Source organism: Tenebrio molitor, chromosome X (genome assembly GCF_963966145.1).
Source record: "Tenebrio molitor chromosome X, icTenMoli1.1, whole genome shotgun sequence".
NCBI lineage: Eukaryota > Metazoa > Arthropoda > Insecta > Coleoptera > Tenebrionidae > Tenebrio > Tenebrio molitor.
The window spans coordinates 1,316,566-1,337,536 of NC_091055.1; the positions used below are offsets into that span (position 1 = coordinate 1,316,566).

The window sequence follows — 20,971 nt, forward strand, 5'->3', positions numbered from 1 at the left end:
GCTGCAACTTAAATCCTCCCATTCTACAAGGCCCCAAGATGTATTGTGCTAGATTTTTGAACATTAAAGAACAGTTTTTGATGATGTTTTTAATTGTTGTACGAGACCTGTCAACAATGCTTGGATAAAATACCGTGCGATCGAGAAAAAATCGAGAAGCCATGATGGTATCATGGTTCAGTTGGCAGCTCTAGTTTATTGTTGTTGTCAAAGAAACATAATTGAGTTCTTTAATCTCTAATAGAGAAACTTGACGGTTGTCAAATACTACTATATTAAAACTAGTGGTGCCAACCCATGATAATCATAGCTTACTAGATAATTGTTTTCCGATCGTGCGGTATTTTGTATTACAGCGGCAGGTTTTTATGGCATATAGTCTCACCAAAGTCAAATCTGGCACGTCAAAATCTTTGACACAAGTTAGTCACGAATGTTTAATTCTTTTGCTGCAGGACCAAACAATTACAGGGATCGCATAAATAAGTATAGTAAATTTAAAAAACTCCTGAACTGTCAATTTTTTTTTAATGAAATGTCTGTTTTGACTATATGTATTTGGTTATAAAATTTTCTCTGTAGAGTGTACTTACGTCAAATCTATTAACAAAACAAATTGAAGTTGTGTTTAATTTTAAACACTTTTAAAGCGAAATTTGGCGACTAAGAACTGGAGTGATTTAATGAAATCTACAGGGTGTTTTAAAATTATCGTATTCCGAGTTCGGGGCTTAGTAGGGGACATCCTGTTGACCAAGTAAAAATGTTTAAAAAAAAAATTGCTGTCACTTTGAAAAAAATATCAAAGTAGCCAATATTTGTTGAAAAGTACCTGATTAATATTCTAGCTATGTTGTACTTCCTTTAATATTTTACATAATCATCCTCGCCATATTTCAAAATGAATGTCAACCATTTATATTTTTTATTTGAAGAAAACATGATGAAAAGTTTGAACCTTCAGACCCATATATCTTTGTAAAAACCCCCCCTATGTTTTTTATTTTATTTTTTCGAGATTCCTGAGATTTTTCCCTACAAGACCCCCGACTTGGAATACATTAATTTTGCGACACCCTGTATAATGGAACGTCCAAATAAAATGTAATATTTGACATGTCCCTCTTCTTTCGTATTAATAAAACCACCCTGTGGTCAATTTGAATTTTATTTTACCAAAATATGATTAAATTTGCAATTTATTTGAAATGTCAAATTTAAACAAATAAATAATTTGAAACATTGCAGAAGATACCAATCGGGTAATCTGAAAATAACTAGCGAGTTAACCAAACTAACAACTACAACTTTGTCTTTGGTAATTGAGATGTTTTTTGAATTTAAATATGTCATGTGATCAAGAAAATTCGTAATCGAGTCGGCCTTGGAAATGTCTGTGGTTGAGCCGCACCAGTAATTGTCAAATAAAATGAAACAAAAACAAAATAAAAACATGTCAATTAAAAAAAACATTAGATTTATTTTAGTACACTGTAGCAATATGTATTGCATAAACAAAGTCAGGAATTTGTTTGTTGACGTTTCACGTAAACATGTGCAAATTATAACGAAATGTCTACCAACAGTCTAACGAAAAATTGCGGTTTCATCTCCAAGGCTGACTCGATTATGAATTTTCTGATCACACGATGCATCAATATTCTACAGGGTGTCTTAAAATTATCGTATTCCGAGTTCGGGGCTTAGTAGGGGACATCCTGTTGACCAAGTAAAAATGTTTAAAAAAAAATTTGCTGTCACTTTGAAAAAAATATCAAAGTTGCCAGTATTTGTTCAAAAGTACTTGATTAATATTCTAGCTTTGTTGTACTTCCTTTTTGAACAAAAATTGGAAAAATACTTTTATTTTTTCGAGATACAGCTGTTTTTCTCAAGAAATGTCTTTTCATTTATATTTTAATATTTTACATAATCATCCTCACTATATTTCAAAATGAATGTCAACCATTTATATTTGTTATTTGAAGAAAACATGATGAAAAGTTTGAACCTTCAGACCCATATATCTTTGTAAAGACCCGCCCTATATTTTTTATTTTATTTTTTCGAGATTCCTGAGATTTTTCCCTACAAGACCCCCGACTTGGAATACTTTAATTTTACGACACCCTGTATAAGAGTCCATTTTTCCTAATTTAAAAGTTTATTTATTTTATTTCGCTTTCTAACAGAAAACTTTCGTTTACTCAGTACGAGTATAAACATAATGAGGTACGGTTCATGTAAATCGCGCTAAATAACTATTTTCAACATCTAGACAAATTAGAAAAACGATCTGTCCGGACACTACAAAAAATGATGTGTAGAAAATTGGCGAAAGGAAAAAATGCAACGTAAGCGTGCGGGAACACAATAAACACGTTGCATCTGTCCAGCTATTAGTATTTTTTAGCAAATGCAATATCCACAAAGTGATATAAGATAATCAAGGGAAAGAAACGAGAAAAGAAAATTGCGTTTGCTTTTCTATAGATCTATGGAATATGAAAAATTGCTGCCATTGTTAAAGCATTTTGTGGATTTATACGTTGAGTATATTACGTATCGATTTTTAACGATAATTCCTTGGAGAAGCTCCTTTATACAGGTTGTTCCATTCAAGTGTCGTCAAAAAGAAGAGCACACATTTAATTGACTCTTACAACTCAAATAATGACGCTTTTAATATATCCAAACAACAAACAATACATTACACTCATTGTATTGCTACATCGTTTGTAAAAAAATTAATACCCGTCCTCGCCGAAAATTTAAAGGCACTTATTTGCTCATAAGGGTATTAAAATCACGTCTGAACGTATATTTTTCGTGCACATGTTCCCGTATTAAAATTTCACTCTTCCGTAAAAGCGAAAATGTGGAAACATTTTAATCCCGCAGATTACAATATTGATGTCACATCTGGTTCTCCATTGTCAAGGACAAAAGAAAGAATATTTGTAGAAGTGTCGCATATATTAAAACTACTCTATTCAAACACATTTTTTATATTTCCTTAATTTAGTCTTTTGTAAAACAGTTGTGCGTTTTGAATTTCAATTTCTCGAACTTTCCTGTGCTAATTGAACATTTACGTTTATTTTTAGGCACTTGATTAACACGTTGTGTTCTGAAAAATGCACAGAATTTCGTGGCAACACTTTAAATTTTCAGCACTTGCATCTTTAAGATGGTAAAAAATTCTTTCTATTCAATTAAGAGGGCTTGTTGACTTCCGCCGCACAGAGGAGTCTTTTCCCTCTCGTTAGGCGTCCACTAAATATGACATGATGGTGTTTAATTTTTCTTTTCTTTTTTGTACCATTTGCGTATTAAATAATGACATCGTTAAGCACTGTCTCTTTATTCGATGACTTTTTTTGTCATTTCTGATTCTAAATTGCTTTCACGATCGTGTTGTTTTAGATGAAGACCTATCGATTGATAATGTGGGAAGCCCTATTACTGGTGATGTTCATTTACAAGTAAAATCTCGCATGGGGTTAATAGAAATCATACAAACTAGAGGAACACTTGACGTGATGTATACCAGCGAGACACGATAAGAACAATCAATTGAGAGATAGTTAGATTTACGACGGCCTTAAAGTTCATCGCTTTTACTCCCCTTTGTGTACGTTCCGTCATTCTAAACTAATTACTTTTGAAAAGTTTCGTCGACTTTTTAAATTTATATCAGACAGTATCCTGTAATAATTGCTCGTTCAGTTTTTATGATAAGCTCTTGCTTGCGTTAATTTATTTCCCGAACTCCCCTTCGTCTTTTCCTCTATATCCAAGAAGCCTAATCCTGTTGAGATGACAGCAAGCTTTGACTAATAGGAAATTTTTTGAATACGATTAATAAGAAATGTCGCGAATCTTGTTCGGAGATTAAGGTCAATTATTGGGATTTGGGGTTGGCAACGTCGAATTCGAAACGAATATTAGATGGATTTTTTAAAGCGTTTAACGTTAAAGATGAAATAGTAGCGCTGCAATAAAGGGTGGCATCTGAAAGAATTTTAATAGCTCGCGTTCTGAAGCTATGCGAGGGTAAAATTATTTATGCCGTACTTTCACATAGAAAATGCAAAGGGAGTGCGAAAAAAAGAGTTAAAAGCCAAATTGAATATTAAAAATGAAACCGGTCTATTCATTCGGCGAATGCTGAGAGAATGCCGTTATGAATGAGCACCATTTCAGCCGTATTTAAAAGAAAAAATGCAATCAAGGGAGCTACCGTTCCTAATTCAATTCTGTTTTGGAAAAACTCCAACTTTTACAAGTGGTGATGCAGTAATTAGATGACATGTTTTTAAAATACATATGTGAAACATGTAGAACATGTTACTGTAAAATTACTTTTCGAACGTGAAGATTTTATTTTCAGAAAACTCAATTTTGTGATGATTTCGTTATCATAAAAACAATATCTTTCTTTGCGAACATGTTTCTTGCCTTTCTCTAATTCGATTTTAAAACGGCAAAAAAGATTTTCGAGAGCTTTTAAACATATTTCGGGAAACATTGATTCGACGAATCGTGTAAAAAATTATTACATAAAAGTATAGTGTGTTCGCATCATCATTTATGATTAATGACGTTCTTAAAAGTGTTGCACTGAAAAATCCATTCAATTTAACTTTGTCTAAATTTCTTGAAACAACAGAAAATCGTGTAGGTCTATGTTTGCGAAGTGGTACCCCATCCCCAGAATTTAAATGAATTTGTTCTCGTCCCGCGTTAGGCAGACTGCAATCTGCATAATGGTCGAAATTAACGGATAGGTGCTTACAGAGATGAGTGTAGAGAAAAAGCTGGATGAAAAATGTGTCCGTTTTATCCAGGGTCTGATGGATGGCTCGTGTAAATGACGCCTTGAGCTTCTCTAAACCACCGCAGAGCGGCTGCCTTTCTCACTGACGTCATCGACCGAACATCCTGGACACAGGATAAGAAAGACCCAGCCAAATGTTTATTATGGCTGATTTATTTGGTTTTATGATCTCACTTGTGTCCTAAAGGAACTTCCCGTTCCTACACCATTGTCCCCTAATGCCACTTCATGCTAACAAACGCCTACGTCATTTTAAAAATGATCACAACCTCATCTCGAATATGGGCGTCCCTGAAAACGACTCATTTTTATAAGCGCCACCCTACTAAAAGCTCAAGAAGTGTAAATTTACAACTTTTTCTTCGTTAGCGATAATCATGATGAAAAAGTGGACGTTTTTAACAACACACGATCAAAGAAATTATGTTATATGAAAAGTGTTGCAACACGAGTCTTGTGTCAATTTATGTTCCTAATCACGAAAACTGAACGTTTTGATTCATTTACGTTGAACTGAAAACAATGGGACGGAAAATTTACTCTAAATCAAGACTGTAAAGAAAAAATGTAACCGAGATAAATTAATTCCCAAATCGTTTTTTCTCCAATTATGTTATAAAACGAAGAAAATGTGACATTTGTTCTGAGATAGATACAATTTATTTGCCAATCACTGATAAGATTGTTCAGAACACTTTAAACATTAGTTTTAATTAAACAAAAACCACTATTATTTTTAAAAATCTGTATACAGGGTGAATCGGGAGGAACGGCCGAAACTCCATGAGTGTATTTACACCTGAAAATGACGTTAAAAAAACTCATAATTATGTTCTTATCCGATTTTCATTTGTTTTCAAGTTATAGGGTAATAACAAATAAACAAAACTGCAAATATTACATTGTTTTAATAAGCGCGTTCTTTTATTAAATGTTAAAAAATCCCGCCGTTGACCTCTAAATATTTTCTGCTTCATCTACGAAGGGCGCTTGTTGCTTTCCTAATTGCTAATTGCTTCATACCTTTCTTGGCTGCAATTTTTCTAATACATCGAATTAGTAGTGTTTCCCGAGTGTTCGCTTGTACTTTGTACACGTCATTTTTCAACCAGCCAAATGTTTTTTAGCCTCAAACATGGCATACTCTGATTACAAAATATTTTGAATGTGAAAACAAGCGATACAAGTAGAACTCTAGATAGCATTTTTAATTCCGCTATAACTTGAAAACAAATGAAAATCGAATAAGAACATATGAGTTTTTTTAATCATTATTTTCGCGTGTAAATACCTTCATGGAGTTTCAGCCGTTCCTCAAAGAATCACCCTGTATTTTTAAATCAATGACAAATGTAATGCTAAAATTTGAACACTTTCTGGTAATTTTAATAATAAGAGTTCAACATACTATTGGCAAACTTTTGCAATCAACCCTTACCCGACCGAGAATTTCGAGAGATTCCAATGTTAAACTCCAATTTGACTCAGATTTGACATTTTATACGTTTGTTCTGGACTAAATCGATGTAACTGCCTAACCGAGGGAACGAGAGAAATATTCAAGCATTGATTGTCATTACTATTACTATTATTATATTCTGGACCATTACATACAGTGATACGGCATTCAGGCACTATCACCAGATGATACGGAATTGTACTATTTAAAACCACGAGTTTAATCAACGAAAACAAATTTAAACTAATTTTTAAATATCAATAAGGAGAATTTTCGGAAACAATTATAAATAAAGACAACAGGAAGAGTGGATTTTAATCCATATAATAAACGATGAACCGTTCCTATACAAATATTCAGAGATTAGGTATTTTTCATTTTCTCTTCCTTCTTGTCGCGGGACGTTATAACCGCACTGTTGCCAAATTGTCACCTCCGTGATTGCCACGTCTGCAACGGTACGAATCATAAAATTCTCGTTTCGAAATGAAATACGCTGGCTTTCCGACTAACAGAACTCGGAGGCTTTAAAGTTCGTCGTGTGGCCAGTTAATGGCAAAAAGCTGACAACTTGCTAAATCGATTGATCATGTATAGGTGAACTTCCAAAAAAAAAAGTTCAAAAATTGTCGTGTGCAAAAGGGCGTTACTCAAAATTTTCGAGTTACGTAGCTTATCGGATAGCCGATGTTCAAGTATTTTTTTGGTAGAAAGTTTGCAATATTTTCTGTAGCCGTTTGGTTGTAAAAAAATAAACAATTTAAAAATTAGCATTGCGTTTTATGGGAAAAGCAAAATTGAAACGGCTGTATCTCTGTTCGACGCTCACCAAAAATTCGTTAATTTTGCCGTATTTTCACGTTTCTCACTGCATTGCTCGAGAACTAAGCCTCAAATCGAAAAAATGTATTCTTTAAGAACTAAAGACCGAGATTCTCTGATTACGATGGTGTTTGTTATTATAATTTTGACGGAATATTAGTCAAGTTATGATTAAAAAACTAACGTAGCAACAAAATCTCTCAGCGATTAGAAATGCAAACAGAACAGAACAGAGAGGTGGGGGAGGGTGATCGAGATTTGCGCTTATTAGCCCTATAAGATTTTGTTGCAACTTTAGTTTTTTAATCATAACTTGATTAATATTTCCTCAAAATTATAATAATAAACACCATCGTAGTCAGAGAATGTCTGTCTTTAGTTCTTAAAGAATACATTTTTTCGATTTGGGGCTTAGTTTTAGAGCAATGAAGTGAGAAACGTAAAAACACGGCAAAATTAACGAATTTTTGGCGAGCGTCGAACAGAGATACAGGCATTTGAATTTTATTCTTTCCATAAGACGCAATACATTTTTGAAAATTGTTTATTTTTTTACAACCAAACGGCTACAGAAAATATTACAAAGTTTTTACCAAAAAAAAACTTGAACATCGGCTATCCGATAAGCTACGTAACTCGAAAATTTTGAGTAACGCCTTTTTGCACACGACAATTTTTGAACTTTTTTTTTTGGAAGTTCACCTATACATAATCAATCGATTTAGCAAGGCGTCAGCTTCTTGTCATTAACTTCCGACACGATGAACTTTTTGAGCCTCCGAGTTCTCTGGTGGTCGGTTAGTCTGCGAATAATTTTGTCATTTCGTTTCGCGACGAGAATTTTATAATTCGTATCATGCGACGTGGCAATCATGGAGCTGACTATCTGGCAACACTGCGTTATAATGCAGCAGGAGAGCCCACCGGTCAACAGCAAAAAGAAAAATATAATTGACTCGATAATATAATTATTTGCACCATTGCCGGACGGTGATGGTTTACAATATAAACATTTTTTTCACTACTAGTAATAAAGTCTAGCGTTATCGGTTGTCATAGAACACTGAGAAGTTCCGTTTTTCTACGTTGGCCCAGTGACAGGTAAATAATTTTTCATTATTAACTAGTGGTGAATAATGGAACAACCGTCACCTAGCAACGAAAGATTGTCGTCTATTTCATTGGTTAACGTAGACGATTTTCATACCAACTGTCAAGAAATGACGACTCGGACCCGTCGCATCCGACAAAATAATTTGATTAATAATTATTATCAGAAAGGGTTTTAACGTATCTAGTAGTGAAAAAAATAGTGTATAAACCACGGTGGAGAAGTCCCTTATAGCCTTCGCGCCTTACAACCCTCGGCGCGCCTCGGGCTCTAATCTTGGCGCTCTGGCTATAATCATGAACTTCTCCACCTTGGTATATAATATACTATTTTTCAGTTTTTTGGGTTTTTCTGAAGAAGGTTAAATTATGATGTTTATAGTCTCAAAGAAGCGTCTTGAAGAGTGCAAAATTCGATGCCATAGGTTCTAAGGGGGATGTGCAGAAAAAAACACTATCCCCCCTCTTTTTTTTTCGACTGAGAAAAAACGTTAAACCACTGGATTCTTTCCGTCAAGTGCTTCTTTAGAGCCGAAAAAATTATACCTTGCTCAATTTCGAGAAATTGCCAAAATTTAAAACAAAATCATATTTTTGCACATAGGGCGATGCTTCTTGCGACAATGGACTATTTTCGCCGAGTTATATTGGGTGATTCAAAATGATTGTGGATAACTATGTACGAAAATTTATGTGGCAACTGTGTAGGTGGAGTAGAGATGAGTGACTTGACATTTTTTGTATGACATTTCATATGCGTGCATTTGATTAAAAGTTTAGTTTAGTTTTAAAAAAAAGGACTATAATGTAAATATTACAAACAAAATAATTGTTTCGGTAGGTCTAGGAGAATTACCGAGCGGGGGGAACAGAGCTGTGCGGGAGGGTGATCGATGTTTACATTTCTAATGGCTTAGAGATTTTGTTGCAACGTTAGTTTTTAATCATAACTTGATTAATATTCCCTCAAAATTATAATAATAAACACCATCGTAATCAGAGAATATCGCTCTTTAGTTCTTAAAGAATACATTTTTTCGATTTGAGGCTTAGTTTTTCAGCAGTGGAGTGAGAAACGTAAAAACACGGCAAAATTAAGGAATTTTTGGCGAGCGTCGAACAGAGATTCAGGCATTTGAATTTTATTCTTTCCATAAGACGCAATACATTTTTGAAAATTGTTTATTTTTTTACAACCAAACGGCTACAGAAAATATTACAAAGTTTCTACCAAAAAAATACTTAAACACCGGCTATCCGATAAGCTACGTAACTCGAAAATTTTGAATAACGCCCTTTTGCACACGACAATTTTTGAACTTTTTTTTTTGGAAGTTCACCTATACATGATCAATCGATTTAGCAAGTTGTCAGCTTTTTGCCATTAACTGCCCACACGACGAACTTTTTAACCCTCCGAGTTCTGTTAGTCGGAAAGCCAGCGAATATTTTTGTCATTTCATTTCGAAACGAGAATTTTATGATACGTACCGTTGCAGATGTGGCAATCACGGAGGTGACCATTTGGCAACAGTGCGTTTTAACGTCCCGCGACAAGGAAGAGAAAATGAAAAATACCTGGGGCCAGTTTACAGAAAGAGAATTAAATATTTAATTCGAATTAAATTTTAATGCGCGATTAACCCGTGAATCTGAAACTTCGATTGGTTCAATCTGATCACGTGTTCAGTTAATCTCGCATTTGATTACGATTAACTTAATTTCGCTTCTGTAAACTGGCCCCTGATCTCTGAATATGTATTTGTATAGGAACGGTTCATCGTTTATTATATGGATCATAAACTATATACTCGTATTGCTCCACTCTTTCAGTTGTCTTTATAATTCTTTCCGAAAATTCTCCTTATTGATATTTAAAAACTGGTTTCAATTTGTTTTCGTTGAGTAAGACATTATTTCTTTTATACTAGTTTCAATATAAAATATTCCCTTTGGAATAAATATCGTGAAAAACTGCATTTTTTCCATAAATAGCAAAATTATTATTTAAACAATAGAAATATTTATGTGCCCCCACCAAAATGTTTCTGATTTCAAATAATATATGAAAACAAATATTGAAAAAAAAATCATCAAAATCGGACCTGTTCTTGAGAATTAAGAAGCAAAAACCTTCATTGACTCGACTATACATAATTACGGAGTGAACGGAGAAAAAAGCAAATAAAATATGACCGATTAATTAAAACTAGCTAAATCATTGTAAACAATATTACGGATAGATATTTGAAATATGAAAACATCTCATTTACGAACAATATAGGTGCAGCGACTGATTATTATTATTGTATCTAATCTAATCTAGTAATTTAAATTTGCTTATTCTACGAGAAAGATTTTTCAATATAAATTCCACCTAGCTTTAAGAACAAGTTCTAAAAAAACATGTCTGTATCGATTCAATTTGCTCTTTGTGCGTTTGATAACTATAGTAATATCAACAAGAAATTAATCCTTAGGATTTAGGGATATTCGTTACTTGGTTGCCATAAATTTGGTTAGGTTGGAGGTTATGTGGTTTCTGGTGACAAACAAAAGATATCGTACCATGTCAAAAATATAAGGCAGCGAATTCCTTGCAACAGTTGCAAATGGCTCATTTCTCTCTAAAATCGGACAGTTCTACGCGTAAACAAAGTAATTAAGACTAACAAAAAATTGTACCGGGTGGCTTTTAATGATTGAAATAATTTTTGTTCGCTTGGCAACACATTCACGATTTTATATTGGTAGACTTGATTATCAGATTCAAATATGACAGTTCAAAAGTCATATTTGATATCAAACAAATTGCGTCCGGAACTGTCACGAATCCGCAACTGTGTCGCGAACGGAGGTGATGCAAAAGGTGATGAAAAAATACTTCGTTTTCCGCAAGATCAGAGGAACAGGACCGGATCGGATAAAAGGAGAGAGAGCACGACTTACTGTTACATAGTTTTCAACGAGCGAGGACAGCAAATAAGAGACGGGCGATGCTGTAACAGTGGAAATTTAAGTGTCGACTAACCATAAAACTAGATGAAGTTTATGTTCTGCTCTAAAACTGAGCGTAAAAAACAAAGGGACTAAAACAAAGTTTCTGCTTCACCTGATGTTTATACAAAATGGTCAGCAAAAAATAGAGATTAGAGTGGCTTTGGAAAACGGAACTTCACTGAAAACGTGCGGGGTAGTTTTAATCATGCTAACAGCCACGATGAGGTTTTGTCGAAACCCCAACAAACAACGTTGCCTATGGTGGTATAAACCCTGTCACCACTTTTTCATTCTCATTTCGAAAATAGAATTGTCACGAATATTTTGCGTTTTCGAGTGAAAACCAGTTTTTAAATTAAAATTCAGGCAAACGTCACAATTGACAAGTGACAGTTTATTAGGTTGTCAGAAATGTTGTTTTCAACAACCGCCCCATATTTAAATTTTTATCGATCGTATTGTATATTTGTAATGCTTGCATTCTTGCAACTGTGTTTAACGTTTTGTGGGGTTTTTCACGGACAGTATTTCGTCGTGAAAAGTGCGGAAAATTGGCTTAAAAAAGTGTTTTGAGAATCTGTTTCTAATTTATGTTTTATACAAATAAAATACATATGTATATATTTTTTTTGCTGCAAAAATGTTTCCGACCATCTAGCACCGGATTAATCAAAACGCATCTATGTTTTTAATTTACAAAATAAATATTACCTATCTGAACACATTATGGCGTGGGCATATTTTAAAATAGTTATTTTCATTTAGCTACGCCACATTATAATCCACGATTGAATTTTTAAATATTTCAGTAATCGAAAATAAAAAATTGTAAATGATTTGACTACTGTTGTTATTTGTGTGAAATAGATGTGGCAATACTGCGTCACTGCGTGATTGCAAGGGATGTGCGATGTGTTGTTGACGTCAAATTGCAAAAAGGTGAAAGTGCTTGAAGAAATGGATTTAAGAAAGGAACAATTTTGGCAGGTGGAATAATTGCAAAACAAACATAGTGAAGAGGAAAATGACGTAAGTGAATCCGACAAAAAATTATCGGAATGTAAAAGACTTTAGCATCTTGTCTGTGAATTCGACGTTACCAAACTTACGCATTGTTGCCAGCTAATTGCAGAACATGGCCGGCGACGATTCCGACAAATTATTATAATTTACATTTAAAAATGTCAAAATTGAATAAAATGCAAGTAGTGTGGAGTGATGCATTAAAAAATAGTGGAAAATGTAGAGAAATATCAAATTGATCTTTTAAGACTTATTTCCTTTAACTTGAACAGACAAAATTTTCGGTGAAAAATGAAAAGATTTGTCTGTTCGACAAAATTCAGCTTAGGATTTCTCCATTACGACTCTCGATGCAATTTTTTTTTTCAAAGTTTTACTCTCAATTAACAGTGAAAATTAATAATTAAAAGTTAAAAAAACAGTTAAACTTGTTTTGATAAATTTAAATAATCCAATTTTATTTAAATAAAATTAAATTTTTATATTTCTGGACACATTTTCTTAAAATCAATCTACCACAGTGAAAAATTAATATTGACACATCCACTGTGTTTAGAATTATATATTTCAAGTTGAGTTTTTTCTTGTAGAATATTTATTAAGGTTTTAATTTGTTTTATTTATTTAAAATTATTTTTTAATTAAATAAGTTTTTAAACAGGATAAAGGAAAGAAAGTACGAAGAGGGAGATTAATCCATCTGGTAAGAAAAAAAAAGTTTTGTTAATTTTGAATATTCAGGTTTTATTTAAATAAAATATTTTAAACATTATTTATTTATAGATTTGTATTTTTTTATCCTTTCTTGCCATCCACAATTTTCTGCACCCAAAATAGCAACAAAAATTAATTTGAATTATTCAAAATATCTTTTTTCTTTTGTTGTAATTGTTCTGTTTTGCAAAAAAGACAGTTTGAAAACCAAACATTGGACCGTCTGTCTATATTTCGGTTACTCACGCGACATAGAAGACATTTCAGTCGTTTTTGGAATCTTTAAACCGGGTTATTCACGTAAGATGACGAGCCTGCCCAGGTAAAAATGCAACCCAAAATACACTTTACAAAGCAGTTCTTGTGTTTTGGTATTTAAAAATTAAATCAGGAATCTATGTAAGTAGTTATTCTATTACATAGTTTGAAACAGGTATATGCAACCAAAAATACTTCCATGCATCCAGAGCATCTGACAGTCTGGATTTGGAAATTCGTTTCAAAATCCAAAGACTTTTTTGATCTAAAATAATAATAAAAAAAACTGAAATAAAAAATAAGAATTTCAAAAATTTTCTTAATTAGAGACATAGGTACACGGTTTATAAAGAAAACCGACGATGTATACGAGTAGCTGATAGCTGTTAAAATGAGTACCTACTAGCCGTCGCTTGTTTATTTTGATGTGTTTAGGAAATGAAACTGGAGCCAGATTACCAGCGGGCGAAATGCTGATGAAATACGGTTAGGACAAGTATGATTCACCCTTGACCACAACGTTTAATTGCTATTTTCAACCCTTTATGTTTCGAGTACGTTTTGGAACCCTTCAATACCAGCCTTAGTAATTATTCAGCGAGGAACACAAGACAACTTTTTCCCCCTGCAAATCCCTCCGAACTAGAGTTATTTATAGTTTTTGTCTCCCAATTATAGACATGTTTCGACAACAAGTTCTCAGCAATTTGTTCCGCGAGTCTGTTTATCGATTCAGATTTCAGCGTAATCGTGTCATCAGAAATTTCAATTAGCGAAAACTTTGTTGGAGCTGTCACAGGTTTCTCGTTCGGGATCTTCTAAATAGGAACCTCCCCGAATATAATTGAAGGGCCATTACGATGAGAGCGATTTTAATAGAGTGTGCAAAAATATGAAACGCTCGAGGGGACGAAACGTGAGGATAGACGCATTATGTAAATGAAATCTTCGAAATAATCGACCAATTAGGCGGAATTTCTCGAGTGCAAAGTGGCGGGAAGTTCAAATATTAAGTGATGTCTGCGTCGGAGAGTGCATTTGGCCCAGGGGCGAGACACCGACTCGAATTTAATTAGATTGTAATGATGATTAGGGGGGGAACGTATGCAATATCCCACACATGTCGCAACCATCCGAAGCGATTAATGTAATTTGACAAATACGTCGATCGGTGATTACGCAAAGTTGCGTTATGTGTCCGTTGCGGGGGATTATGTGGAAAATAATCGTGTTCGATTCGATTGAACGATGTAAACATACTTCCAAATTGAAATCGAGGATGTAATCCAAAAACTGCATCCTACTTGTGTTACAGCTATCGAACGTTCAAACGAATATTGAAAACAAACATTCTCAAGATGCGACTTTGATCTTCTCAAGTACACTTCGCGGATATTGCATTTTTGTATTTCATTTGAATTTTAAACTCCCAAAGAACTGACATACCAATCATTTCACGCAACTTTCCCATCGAAACTTTTGTTTGTCTTCAGATTTTCCTGCTTAAATTAATTAGCTATCTTTAAACGGTAATTTAAAACCGTTTTCATTCAAATAGAATTGATTACTGAACGCTCCAAATTAAATTCCACTAAAATATAATCTTTCATAATACGTAAAATTTACTAGACTTAGATCAAGTTAACAAGAATCTCGTTAACAGTTCTATTTTTCACTATTTTTGAAATTATGTATTACACAATACCTTATTTCTTTACTCGAACAACTCCCAGAAAGCAGAATCGAAACGAACGATAAATCCGGAATATTTAATTATTTTTAGGTTAAAAATAAAACTAAACAAATATTTTTTATTAATATATTATGTACAAATATACAATATTAAACAATTTGCACAATACAAAATCAGAAGGATTGAAAAAGTACTGCTAGCGTGCTTTTACATATCATAAAAGACTAGATTTAATATAAAAAGTGAAACTTCCCTATAACGGACACCCACGCACGGGGAATAAAAAATTGTTCACTATACAGAAGTGTCCTCTTTTCGTAGAAAAGTGAAAAACTGTTTGGAATTCGGGGACGGACCATAAAATATAAGTTATGTACATAAATAAGTGCAAAAAGCAATTTATTTCGCAACTTACAAAAAACATTAAGAAAAAACGAAAATGTGCATGACTTTATGTATTACTTAGTACATACAGGGTGTATCTGAAAAACGTGTGTTAATTTTAACCATTGGAAGAACTCGCCAATTTATGAAACTTTTCTCTATAACATTTTCCAAAATTCCCAAAAGTTTTCCAAGATTTTTTGCCCCCTAATTTTTACCAAACGAGTCGTTTTGTGTGATTAACTAGTCTCTATTTTTTGTAACCAAAAGAATTTTATTTTTAATTGTGTATTTATTTTTTCTATAACAATGTAACTTTTTTGACAAGGCTCCGTTTCTAGGGCAACAGAAAATTTTTGCTCGTACCCATTGGCGGGTATACATTTTGACGGCAAATTTATTCCAAATCTTAAATCAATTTGTAACGGTTTTTCGTAAAAAATTCAAATAGAAAAAACGTTTCATTTAACAAGCTCCGGTGCGTGTTAAAATTAATACACGCATTTTTGATACACCCTGTATCTACATAAACTATGTACATATGTATAAAAAAAGATTATGTATGTAGATGTCACTGTTTGCGCAAAGTGGCGTTATTACGAATACGAATTCGAGAACCTCAGTGGAAACGGCTTTTCTCCTTTTCACGGGGCTGCTCTGTCCGTTTTAGAGAGATTTTTGTGGTCAGAATTTGAATGAAAAGGCTGTCCGCGTACGTTATTGAGAGTGTCCGCTATATAGAAGAATTTAATGTAAAGAAACTTGTGGGACGACGCCGGGGAATCAGAATTTGTCTGCTCAAGAAGCCTGTCCGCTTTTGAGAAGTGTCCGTTAAAGGATATTTCACTGTATTACTTCTATTAAATAAATCAAGACCCTTTCCGTCGTACGTGTTTTGTCACTTTAAAACTATTCAACACAATTTACTAACATAATATCCCTAAAATTGTTTCCACCAATTTTACAAAGACGTATGTTTTTAATCATTTTAACAGAACATTGAAAAAATTTGTGGTCAAGTGGCAACTACAATGTTCGTTATGGCATTTTAAAGAAAAGTAGGTATCTTTACAGAATAATACTCTTTCCAAGGCAGCATAAAACTTCTTAATTGAATTTGAATTTCGCTCTACCTCATTGTAAAATACGAAACTCATTTAATTTAGAAAATTTAAGCAAACAATAACCTGGCAAATTTTTATTGCAAAATTAAATTTCATTCGGTGACAATTAGATTTACCTAATCGGGTAAATTAATCTTTACCGTTACATTTTTATAAAATTTCTAATTCGCTATGACGGACGTCAGAGAGTAATCACAGCAAACAACAATGACCGAACCTAATTTACGCTGGTTTTGGTTGTTTTTTGACAATCTAAAAAATTATAACCTCGTTCTGTAATTGTTGCGAAAACGGAGTAAAAAAAGAAAAAGCACCTGTGATCGTTCCATTCTTTTGTAATATCCAAATGCCAGCCCTTTTTATTACGCATCGTTTTCATTAAATAAATTTAAAAGGCTTATTCAAAGTTGAAACGTGAATTCTTCTTGCTTTTATGCGTACGTATTATTATTATTATATCGATTTGTGAGCAAAACATTGTTCAGGTCATGTGGAAGTGCTCATTTGGCATTTTCTACCTCCACTTGACTGCTTTAGATAATGTTTGTAGAGGACGGTTTTATGCAAGTATCTCATTTACAAAAAGAAAGTGATGAAGAGGGAAGGCAGCACGCGTAAAGTTTCCAGTGAATAATCATAAACCCACCAACCTATACGTCCATAAAAGAGTTTGACTTTCTTTGATAGCGCCTTTGATGTTTGCCATAAGACCTGAGCAAATCAAGCTACTATTCAATTTTACTTCTTTCATCTTGGCTGAATTACCAGCTTTAGATAAGACGAGTCAGCCAGATTTTTGAAATTATTAACAGAACAATAATAGAATCGCCGGAAGCTAAATTGAAATTAAATGAAATTCCCTTGGCAACAACTATTAAGAGCTTTTGAAAAACTGCTAATATAACTTCGTAAGCAGGAAAAGCTTGGAGAGTTGAAAATGCGGAAGCGAAGCTCCTGAATTTAATTTTAATATACTGTATTTTTTACCTGTAGTGTAGGGCTGCGAGTACTCTCGATCAGGACTTGTGAAGCATTTGGTTTCGATTTCCTCTTGAATTAACTGTTGCCTTGAGTCGCGCGGAGTCGAGTATGTCTCCAAAATTTCAATCTGAAACAATGGAAATTATCAAATTTGACAAATCTTATTGTGATTATGGAAATGAATTGTTCTTGAGTGTGTCAGAACCCCTCCGAGCAAAAATGAATAAACAACGAGATTTCATTACGGACAAAAGACAAAATTCGAGTAGTGAAACCTCCTTGCTATAGCTCCTGGGGGAAATTTATTCCAGTAATTAAAATGCAACCTTCACAGTAGTTCAAATTATATTAAATATTGAGCTTGATCGAGGGGCTAAATTGTCTCATCTGAAACAACAAAAGGGGGTAAATCGTTCATGATCTGTCACCTCATTCAAGAACGAATGAATAAGGAAATTTGTATTGCCGAAGCACCCAGCGTAGCAATTCGGTAACAATCGAGTCGTTTTTCAATATTTGTTAAGGAATTCCAATTAGGAGCTTATAGAAGCACTCGAGGAATTCCACAAGACGACTCCTCCTTGGTGCGTATAACTAAAACAATTTACATTGATTTAACTCCCCCAAATTAAATGCGATTGCTTTCTATGCCGGTCAAGTCCCGAACATAAATACACTCTAAGTACGATGGGGAAGACCGTATCCGCTCTATAAATTCAAAAATCGTTCAACTGATTCAAATATCTTGACTATTTCCCCTTTAAGATTCTTCACCTAGGGCTCCACAACTTGCCCAACTAATTACTGTTGTGATTTCAGTTATACTGTAACTTTATACTCTGTTTGCCATGGTCTTGGATTCCCAAGTTAATTATTATTAGAACCCCACTCAACGACGACTAATCACCACAACTTCATTCCTTGTTCTGCCTTCCAAATAAAAACAATACGGCGTTTCTTATTCATGCTATGCTAAGACCGCTGTCTTTCTAACTTCCAATACAAATTAACTTCAATTAAGACCAATTTAGCATTTTTATCATAGTCTCGTTGACACCCTCGAAACAAAACTGTGTCCAGAGAGAAAAAGAAAGCATTGTTCAGATGATTGTCAGTATGTATGTGTATACAGGGTGAAATTGAAATGCATCATAATATGTAAACCATAAACCGAAAATGTGGTTAAACATCAACTTTTGTCCTTAAACTGTACCTACATGGCATTTCTGCCCTTATGCTGAGGTATAGCGCAAAAATGAATGCACGTGATTTTCACAAATGGTCTGAAGATCCTGGGGTTTTAATATTCTGATGTATCTCAATTTCACCCTGTATACAGGGTGTCCCAAAAATGGCGTACTAACGGTGCACTACGGTGTAGAAGAGATTACCGTAAACGTCAGAAAAATGTTAAAAAAATTCTATTGAACTTATTTGCTGATTTGGCGGTCTTTGCAAGTGGCACTTAAGACGTCAATTATTTTGAAATATTTGTATGAAATTGTCATGACCACTACCTCTAATCGTACATATTATCACAAAGTACAAGATCACTCACTACCAATATTTAATCCTGCTTTGGAAATCGAAAAAAATATTTTAAATCCACTACCGTTAATAATAAAAATAATTATTTTTTTGTCGGAAACATTTTTTCCATATTTTTTTCATGTACATTTATGCATCCTCGATAAGGTAGTAAGTAGTTTGTACGTTAAATTTGGGACACCCTGTAATTCCCCTGTATGTAAAGAGCGTTAAAAAAATTGTGGTCGAGTGGTTTGGCACTTGCTTTTGTTTCCATTAACGTAGGGCGTAGCTTTACCAGCTGTCAAACCATACACGTCAAACGTCATTTATCCATTTCTCTCGCAAAAGCTTTGGCTTGCGAATAAGAACAGGAACAATTCTTAATGTAAATAATTTGCAGGTTATAGGTTTATTCCCGCGCACTTCCAGTTTCCTTTTGTATTTAGTCGAGTGCATTAATGTAATAAAAATATTGTTCGTAATTAATGAAATGGAAATAATGACTAAATGAACTCTCTGTCGCGTAAATTAATTACAAAGCTGTTCTTGCAAACTGGTCACTTGTACTTTCTCACTTGCGTAAAAATAAAGCGTGAAAAAAGGACCCAAAGTGAACCGTCGTCCTGTGAATATAATTAATGATGAAGGAAGATCCAAGGAGGCTCGGTTCGGCCCCCTCCCCATAAATTTTTCAGCTCCATTGAAATCCATTGAAGACCATCATATTCACGGAAATCTTCGAAAACTTTCTTACAAACTCTAAATTATGGCCGTCTTTCGATGAAATATGAGGCGAAATTTTCGAGACAACTTTACGACCTCAGGTACGAAAACAATGGCTTATTTATTGAAAAAACCATTGTGCATTCTACAAAAAGTGAAAGCGTTGACAAGGATTTGTAGCAATCTGATTTATTTGCAGAGTGGCGTTAATGGAGACTGCGAATTCGGAGAGATGTTCATAAATATTAATAAGTCGTTTATTGAGCATTCGGTTGTAGCTGAATCGATATATTCTTGTAATATTTGCCACTTAAGCAGACACGACAAGGATTCTAACATTTTATGTCTCATTAATCGTAATATCTAAACTGCAAATCTTTCACCCTCGCCCCCTTAATAAGTATCAAATCAATACATCGATCAAATTAAGGACGTCACGTTTCTGACACACCGACTGCATATTCAACGAGTCTACACTTTTTCCGATCGGGACCTGTATCGCGAACTGAGGTGATGTCATTGGCTATCGATGACTGATTACTCGGAGATGTTTCTCGAACGAAATCGAGTTAGAAGGAGACGATAAGTCTCACAAAGTTAGTGCTAGAGAATTATAGAAGGAGTGCGAATTTAAGTTAGTTTCTGTAATGTCGAATTAATTAAAAAGTTTTTGGAAAAATTACAAAGTTTCATTAAATCGTCGACCCCACAGTCAGAAAACGTTGCAATATTATTCAATGTCCTACTACAGCTTTGCAGCGACATTCCCCACCTGAGTGGAAGTTTTAACAAACTTGCTGTAGAGTTTTATAGCTCTTTGACACAGTTAGGTGAGCCTGAAAAATAAATGGCCATTTTTCTAGAGCAATCTATTGCTTTAAATGGGTACGAAGAGACGACATAATTGACACATTTCTTCCAATCCATTGTTTACGCTAGTAATGGCTTAGCCATGCTAAAACCATATTTCCCACTTGACTTGGCGCAATAATTGGGACGAATAGAATCAACAGAAAAGTGGATAATTTCAAAATGAATATTTAATCCACTGAATCAATATCTTTCAACAAATAAAACAACAACACTCGATGCTTCTCTGCTTGTCATTTTTCAATCTTGCAGAACTGAGAACATGTCCGAACAAAGACAAGAGCAATTTTAGTAAGTGCTGGAATTCTCAGGTATTTGTGTCAGTTTCCGTACGTGCCGTTATTACACCATCAGTGAGGTGTAAAGTGAAAGTCTTCTTTGTATTAGAGCAAATGTGTGCCCCTTATAATATAATTTTGTCTCCAATTTACTCGTAGAAG

The 20,971-nt window shown here is 34.0% G+C and overlaps 1 protein-coding gene across 3 annotated transcripts in view; it reads right to left on the reverse strand.

The window, feature by feature from the left end:
- hwt (heavyweight) overlaps positions 1-20,971 on the reverse strand; it is a 56,703-nt gene that overhangs the window by 8,491 nt on the left and 27,241 nt on the right. For all 3 annotated transcript variants that reach the window (XM_069060027.1, XM_069060025.1, XM_069060026.1), the window contains exon 3: positions 17,415-17,535. In XM_069060027.1, the coding sequence (XP_068916128.1) occupies positions 17,415-17,535 (121 nt within the window). The remainder of the gene's footprint in view (positions 1-17,414; positions 17,536-20,971) is intronic.